The 8,811-nt window shown below is 41.3% G+C and overlaps 1 protein-coding gene across 1 annotated transcript in view; it reads left to right on the forward strand.

The window, feature by feature from the left end:
- Nucleotides 1-4,754, forward strand: part of LOC130116318 (unconventional myosin-VIIa-like) — a 49,768-nt gene extending 45,014 nt beyond the window's left edge. Inside the window, exons 38-47 of the mRNA XM_056284237.1 lie at nt 39-194; nt 1,066-1,171; nt 1,416-1,529; nt 1,856-1,943; nt 2,060-2,166; nt 2,812-2,997; nt 3,573-3,689; nt 3,868-3,951; nt 4,163-4,282; nt 4,665-4,754. Of these exons, the coding sequence (XP_056140212.1) occupies nt 39-194; nt 1,066-1,171; nt 1,416-1,529; nt 1,856-1,943; nt 2,060-2,166; nt 2,812-2,997; nt 3,573-3,689; nt 3,868-3,951; nt 4,163-4,282; nt 4,665-4,754 (1,168 nt within the window). The remainder of the gene's footprint in view (nt 1-38; nt 195-1,065; nt 1,172-1,415; nt 1,530-1,855; nt 1,944-2,059; nt 2,167-2,811; nt 2,998-3,572; nt 3,690-3,867; nt 3,952-4,162; nt 4,283-4,664) is intronic.
- Nucleotides 4,755-8,811: the final 4,057 nt, after the last annotated feature.

Genomic DNA, 8,811 nt, shown 5'->3' on the forward strand with positions numbered 1-8,811 from the left:
CTATGTTTTTGCTGTGTTGCGTGTGTGTGTGTGTGTAGGTACAGTGAGGATAAAGGCTGGGAGCTGCTGTGGCTCTGTACTGGTCTTTTCCCTCCCAGTAACATCCTGCTACCTCATGTCCAGAAGTTCCTCCAGGCAAAAAAACACCACCCGTTGGCTCCAGACTGCATGCAGCGGCTACAGAAGGCCTTACGGTAATTTGCACACATGCCGGGTGTCTGTTAGTGTGTCTGTCTCTCGATCTTTCGCCCTCTCTTTTTCTTAAGCTCTACTGTGACAAAGTTCAGGAACATTGAATGAAGGACACACTGGAGACTGTACTCCACATTACAGCTCTTACTGCAAAGCACAGTGCTTAGTGCCCAGCCATTAGATAACTACATCTCCGTCTCTCGGAGCAGTCCACAGGCTTGCACAAGCACAATTCAAAGTGTCGGCGATTCCTAGGAGTCTGCTACTCTGTCTGCTAAACCCGACACATGAAAAGATGAATAGTCACAGATTAATTGAGTACATTTCTCATCTCACAGCATTATATATCAACGCTTTGGCAAAAGCGATATATCATGTGCAAGGTACCACTCCGTGTCTGTATGGCGATATGCCAGGATAACCATGATTTCAACGTCTGTATAGAGCTGGACAGTGTTAACCATGAGCTAACCTTAACTTAATACCTAACCACAACGTGAACTTAACCCTAAACATAACCACTACCTAGCCTGTATGTCATTAATATTCATATATAAAGCTCAAGTTGTAACACTGGAGTCTAACACCCGGCATGTCTCTATACAGACACGGGAGCAAACTATATTGAGCTTCTGGCAAAAGTGTTGATATAGGGCTTCACTGAATGACAATTACCTTTATTAATCATAACTGGTCAAAATACACATAAGTGTTCCTCGCTGTCAACATAAACCACCTCTAATTCTGCCTGCCTCAAAATTAGTCTGTCTATCTGTCTATCTGTCATTTCATTTATTTTCATTTTTACCCCTCACTCAAACCCTCCCTTCCCAACTTGACTCATCTATGGCACTCTGTTTCTTTCCTCTGTAGAAATGGATCCAGGAAGTACCCTTCCCATCTGGTGGAGGTGGAGGCCATCCAACATAAGACCACCCAGATCTTTCACAAAGTCTACTTCCCAGATGACTCCGATGAGGTGAGGAGTATTAAGATGTCCTTGCATATAGCAGAACAAGGAGCTTGCTAAAGCTCTGGAGTGAACCTGGAAAAGGGGGGAAATAAAAACGTGTTTATCGTTCATTTGTCTCCAGTAATTTTCATTTCTGTTCTTTTTCTTTTTTTAAGGTATAGAAACTGTAGTTATGAAAGGCTATGTCCGTATTACATGTACAAATAGTCCCCAATCGCAACTATTTGAATGAGGCTTTTTTTCCACATAGGCATTTGAGGTGGAGTCAAGTACCAAGGCCAAAGACTTCTGTCACAACATCTCTGGACGACTGATGCTGAAGTCCTCAGAGGGGTTCAGTCTCTTCGTCAAAATCACGGACAAGGTAATGGGGCTCACTACATTCTCAACTCATCTGCATTTTTTTGGTGTACCTCAGACTTTTGTTCTAAAATTAAATATCTTGAAAAAGGTGACAAACACACTCATAAAGTAGAAACATTTTATATTGCTAAATTTTCAAGGGCACTTCATTTCCTCAAGGCCATAGTTGATAAAATCATAAAATCACCTCACAACTGGATCCTCTTTCAGTCGTAGTTTTTCTCTGTGTATCTTTGAAAATGAACTCAACTAGATTTTCAAATCTTGATCTGATTGATTTTTTTTTTTTTTCCCAAAACTGAAATATGCTGTTCTCTCAATTTCCAGGTCATCAGTGTGCCTGATGGGGATTTCTTCTTTGACTTTGTGAGGCACCTGACTGACTGGATCAAAAAGGCCCGCTATGTAAAAGATGGTAAATAGCTCGGCATTCATGAATGAATCTGTGGGCTGAGACTCAAATTGCTTATAAATCATGCAGTTGGACCTCGTATGAAGTTTAACCTCTAACCCATATCTTCTGTGTCTTAGGTGTAGTTCCTTCATTAACGTATCAGGTGTTCTTCATGAAGAAGCTGTGGACTAATACCATCCCAGGAAAAGACTCCATGGCTGACTCCATCTTCCACTACTACCAGGTAATTGACTTCTCTATTGGCAGCACATAGCTTATCAGTTTAGTTTATAATTAAGCCACCTCCAGAACCATTACAACAATTAGATATGATGAGTGCATGTAATGCAAAAAGTAGGTTAGGATTAACATAGATGAAAAGAAACACTGTGAAACAAAATATATATGATTCCTTCTTGCAAATATTTTTCGAAGGTTGTGATGTCAGCTCTTTATTTCAGGCCTCATGGAGAAATTGAGTCATATGTAAGGGCTGCTATTAAGCATCTCCCACCCGGATGAACCAAAAAAATGTGAAAAAGCCAAGATATTAAATTAGGAAACAGCGGCTTTCAGCAAGAGAATTATGTTCCCAAAGTCATTGGTGCTAAAAATAATGTTTGATTGACATATACATAACATTTGGCAAAATAATAATCCTATAATAAAAACCTGAAATTGATAAATGTGCTAAAACAAAAATGCATTTATTATAATTAATGCCCCAATCACAGTCTCCAGGGAAAATAATGCAATATCAATTTTTATCAGCACGTTTTGCCTTTGCTAAAACATGTGCATACATTATGTCCACGCTCCCAGCATGTCACACACACACAAACACACATACATACACATACACACATATTGTATTTGTGTATCGGTACAGGAGCTGCCAAAATATCTACGTGGCTACCACAAGTGTTCCAGAGAGGAGGTACACCAGTTGGCCGCTCTGATCTACAGGGTGAAGTTTGAGGAGGACAAGTCCCACTTCCACAACCTCCCCAAGATCCTTAAGGAGCTGGTCCCTCAAGACCAGATTCGACATCTCCCTCCCGACGACTGGAAGAGGGTTCGTCAAAAACCACACCTGAGGCGTCAAAAATGATCATCATTTGGGCATCTGGGTGGCGTGTTGGTCTATTTTGTTGCCTACCAACACGGGGATCGCTGATTCGAATCCCTGTGTTACCTCCGGCTTGGTCGGATGTCCCTACAAACACAATTGGCCGTGTATGCGGGCGGGAAGCTGGATGTGGGTATGTGTCCTGGTTGCTGAACCAGCTCCTCCTCTGATCAGTCAGGGAACCTGTTCAGGGCAGAGGGGGAACTGGGGGGAATAGCGTGATCCTCTCACGCGCTATGTCCCCTTGGCGAAACTCCTCACTGTCAGGTGAAAAGAAGCAGCTGGCGACTCCACATGTATCGGAGGAGGCATGTGGTAGTCTGCAGCCCTCCCCGGATCGGCAGAGGTAGTGGAGCAGCGACCGGGACGGCTCAGAAGAGTCGGGTAATTGGCCGGATACAATTGGGGAGAAAAAGGGGGGGAAATCCAAAAAAAAAAAAGAACACTCATGTTGTAATAACAATATATCTATGTCTCCCATTAAAGTACTTGTTGTCTTTTTTCATTTGTCTTCCCTGCAGTCTATAGTGCCACTGTTTAACAAGCATTCAGGGAAGACTCGAGAGGAGGCCAAACTCTTGTTCCTCAAAATCATTTACAAATGGCCCACATTTGGTTCTGCTTTCTTCGAGGTCAAGGTAAAGGGGGAAAAAAAGACTTCTGTGATCTTTATTTTTTAATGCAATAATACAAATAAAAGTACAATAATATAAGTTTGCAGTTAGAGTGGGTATTGTTTTTCCAACCAGCTTGTGTCCTGTTGCACCTGCAGTAATCAGTTGTTTTAATCTATTTTATGTTTTCTTCTTTCTGAAGCAAACCACTGATCCAAATTACCCCGAGACGCTGTTGATAGCAATCAACAAGCATGGAGTCAGTCTGATCGATCCCAAGTCTAGGGTAGGTCTGCATTCATCTGTGTGTGTGTGTGTGTGTGTGTGTGTGTGTGTGTGTGTGTGTGTGTGTGTGTGTGTGTGTGTGTGTGTGTCAGATAAGGAAATTCGATTTTCGAAAAGGACTTTTTGTACATACGTAGGCTGTGCATTAAGGTTTGTGCACAAAGAACACTTTCAAGGATCTCTGTTCCCTGTCACCAATTTACTCCCCATAGGACATTTTGACGACACACCCCTTCACAAAGATCTCCAACTGGAGCAGCGGCAACACCTACTTCCATATTACCATTGGCAACTTGGTCCGAGGAAGCAAGCTGCTGTGTGAAACCTCACTGGTAAGCCCTACAATGTAGTGATAGTCCCAGCTGTATCTCTTTACATAGATGACTAGCTGTAGATTGTGTATTTTTTGTATGAATGGATTAGTTACAAAAATGAGTATTTGCCAGTTGATGAAAAGCTACACTACTTTTACAATTGAGCTTTAATACAAAATGAAAACAAATCTTGGTATATTTTGGGGATACTGACTGATGAAATTCAGGTAATGACTTTTTTTTCCACAAAAGATGAATTTTGAGAATGAGCTTTCGATATATTTAAACGTATTTGTGGCCACCCATGTGTAATAGTTTGGTTTACAATCCTTCAACGAATGATATGGTGAAAAAAAAAACATTTTACATACTGGTTTGAAATAACCCTCTCAAATACCAGGGCTACAAGATGGATGACCTCCTGACTTCTTACATCAGCCAGATGCTAACGACCATGACAAAACAACGCAGTTCCCATGGCAACAAGTGAGCCGGGGGATGGAAGTTCAGCGATCTCCCTGCCCGGTGATGTGTGGTACCCTGGGAGGCTGTTTCACATCAGTCCCATGCTCATTACCAAACACAGAGCGGGTTTAGGTCCTGTTCTCATCTTGTACATACAGTAGCCATTCATATGCAAAAAATGCACTTTCAGGTATACACAAGACATAAAAAAAGGTATACCTGAGAATAGAGGAAATACAAAGAAAGGCTTTTCAGCTCAGTCAGGATAAAAACACAGATTTGATGAGGAGTCACTGATTCCCCCTAAGGTAAGAATACGCTGCGTTAAAGGCAAAGCCCATTTTGAGCGTGACACATCCACTGTGATGCTGATGCCAGTGTTTTTCCCTGAGAACATATTGGCCCTGTCTTAACTTCACCTATTGCCTTCAGTTGATTTTTTACTAATGAACTAAGAGTGAGGTGGCAACTAGGATAACTTTAAGCACTGCGCTGTGGTACTATGCTATATATTATTTTCAGAGCGGCCACGGCTGTTGTCCCCACAGCTCATCGGCTGTTCTGTCCATTGGGTTTCTTGATTCATGTTTTCAACTCTCTACATGCTAGAGAGCTGTTAGTATTCAAGCAATCATCTATATTCATTGCAATGTTTTTCATATTGTAGACTCATAATCCAATCCATGACATTTTTGTGTGGGAAAGCTTAAATATCTATTTATATCCTATGCATCAGTGTTGAGAGAGATAAATAGGATTTTAGTTGGTAGCACATTCTAGCCATACGAGGACTAATTGCGTCAATTAACGCAAACAGAAAATTGGAAATCTGACTTTGTGGCCAGACTGCAATCTTTCCATGGCTGTGGAAACGGGTGAGAGTGAGATTCTATGTGCTTTAAATGGCCGTTAAAAAAAATCAGGGATTGTTTTGCAGACAACAAAACTGGACCAAGAGTTCGCTTACTTTGTAAGATGCATCTTTTGTTTATGCCTAATATGATGAAACGTTTCCCAAACCAGCATCTGAGTCTTCCTTTTTTCAAGTTAATAATTTGACTTGTGTTTTTTTAGGAATTTAATCTCTTCAAATATAGACCAAAGAAAAATCAAGTATGTTATGTTATCATCCAAGGAATTATATTCCAAATCTTAGTTGTTTGTCATTATTTGTTTAAAGCATTGTTTTTTATGACATTTGAACATGTACTTTCGCCTGATGTTTCAAATTGCCAATCCGTAGTTAGTCTGGTGTAGATTTCTGGTAGCCTCGAGTTAATGAGGGAGAAACAGCAATGCTTTTATTCGTTCTCAAACAACCAGGTGTTAAAAACTGATGTAATAGGAAAGCATGACCACGCAGCAACTGTTCAGTGTTGTTTAAAGTTGGAGGATGAGCTCCTGCAAAGGATTTTCTTACTCGTGCATCTTACTCATATGGACCAGATCTGTGTCACTTTCAGTATGAACCAAGACATCACCTCTTTATACCAGCTGATCCAGCTACTGAGCGTTTTCAGAAGGTCTACGTCCATCTTTACACTGAGCAGTGGTTTTCTTATAGCCGGGTATTCGTTCATGTAAACTTTCAGTTGATATTATTTTAAGCATTAAGTAATTTAAAGTCATTGCTATTGTGGATCACAGTAATCATTAAGATGAAATTGCCAGTTTCATAAATTATGCTGTCACATGATCCAACACAGAAATTAACTTGTGACATGTTGCATGTCCAAACTGGTGTTTTGGTTAATATCAGTTCAGCTGTTGTAATATGTAAATAAAAAAAAAAAAAGAAAAGAAAAAAAGCTTTAAATAAAAACATTCCACTGTTGAAACGATACATGCATTTACACTAATCATTTTACACCAACATGTAGTGACCTCCTCCTATCATGAATATGATACAGATATGAAGACTGTGTGGATGGCGGGGACAGCTGGGATGGGGGAGCTGGTTGTAGGCTAGTTCTGCACAACATCATGAGATCTCGATAATACTGGAAAAAAAATGTTTTTAAGTTATAGATATATTTGGGTGGCACGGTGACACAGCGGTTAGCATGGTCGCCTCACAGCAAGAAGGTCCTGGGTTCGAACCCCGGGACTGTCCAACCTTGGGGGGTCATCCCAGGTTGTCCTCTGTGTGGAGTTTGCATGTTCTCCCCATGTCTGCATGGGTTTCCTCCCACAGTCCAAAGACATGTAGGTCAGGTGAATCGGCCGTACTAAAAATTGTCCCTAGGTGTGAATGTGTGTGTGTGGGCAATGTGATTGACTGGCAGCCTGCCAGGGTGTCTCCCCCCCTGCTATAGGTTCCAGCATCCAGAATTAGGTAATAGGCATTCCAGAATTAGGTAAAGCGGCTTGGATAATGGATGGATGGATAGATATATTTTAAATCATACAACTATTTCTTGAATTCTTGTATTTTCAAATTACATGGCAGATATTTTTTAACGAGTCAAAATGTTCCCCCTTCACGCCACATCACATAGTCCCGCTAATGCACTGTCATTGATTCTCACCACTGCTAAAGTCAGTGAGTATTTAATGACACTGTGAGAGGACAAGGTAAAATGTTGCGATATTTAGCAATTGAAAATATATCCATATATAAAGACGGGTGACAAATTAAAGGAAAAGCTAACATAAAGTGTCTTAGTAAAGTGTTGGGCCACCACGAGCCTCCAGAACATCTTCAGTGCTCCTCATCTTAATATTTTCTACAATTCCCTGAATTCTACTCTTCCAAAAGATATTCCCTCATTTGGTGTTTTGATGATGGTGGTGGAGAGCACTGTCTACTAACACGTCGGTCCAACATCTCCCATAGATGTTCCACCCGGTTGAGATCTGGTGCCTGTGAGGGCCATAGCATATGATTTACATCATGTTTTTCCTCATTAAACCACTCGGGGCAGCCAGAAATCTGCCGCAGCTGAGATGTGAACCCGGGTCGCCCGCACTGTGGGCGACTGCGCTAACCAGTCGACTAAAGAGTCCGACCCAGTGATGGCCTGGCAGCCTGTCCAGGATGTGTCCCCGCCTGCCGCCCAATGACTGCCAGGGAAGGCTCCAGCATCCCCGTGACCCCAATTGGGATAAGCGGCTTGGATAATCGATGGATGGATGGATAAACCATTCAGTGACCCCTCTTGTCCTGTGGATGGGGGCATTGTTATCCTGCATGGGTGTTGCAGCTTGCTAAGTTTAGTCATACTCATTTGAAATGTAGCCTGAGGTTACTGTATACTGCATGAATTCAATGCTGTGTCCAGTGCACAGGCTACTGAAATGCATTTAATAATTTTAGGGTTTCCTCTGGATCCTTCAGATTGTCATGGGGCATTTCACATCACAATCTCTATAAATGTATGCAGATTAGATTCTCTCAAACTACTGCTTCTTTTTGCCTCTGAGCTTGTTCGCTGAGATGATTTTAATGCTTAGTGTTTGGTTCTGAAAACACGGGTGTGGGTTCATTGACAGAATGAATAGGTACCTCTTGATATGTATTTTACACCTGTTCAATAAACATGAACAGGAGGACAAATAGGGTTTTACAAAGAGTCTGCCTGAACATTTAAAGAATAGTCACAGATGTTTAAAAATATTTAATTCTGGTATGACATACAATTATAGTCTGCGAGGAAAACTTCATGGCTTTACCATTCTTGATAACACTCTCTTATAAATGTCATTTAGAAAGAAACTATCATTGGGTTATATTTGCTGATTCTTTTGCAAAATATATAAAAAAATAGTAATAGTGATTTCATCTATATCAATTGTACTTGTTATTCTGTCATATACACTACTACTACTAATATTAATACTTTCGGCTGCTCCCATTAGGGGTCGCCACAGCGGATTATCCGTTTCGATATCGTCCTGTCTAATTGTCCCATGCACTGATGAGCCAAAACATTATGACCACCTGCCTATTATGCTGTTGGTCCTCCGTGTGCCGTCAAAACAGCGCTGACTCATCGAGGCATGGTGTCTACAACACCCCTGAAGGTGTCCTGTGGTATCTGGCACCAGAACATTTGCAGCAGATCGTTCAAGTCCTGTAAATT

This window comes from Lampris incognitus, chromosome 8 (genome assembly GCF_029633865.1).
Source record: "Lampris incognitus isolate fLamInc1 chromosome 8, fLamInc1.hap2, whole genome shotgun sequence".
In the NCBI taxonomy this organism is placed as follows: Eukaryota; Metazoa; Chordata; class Actinopteri; order Lampriformes; family Lampridae; genus Lampris; species Lampris incognitus.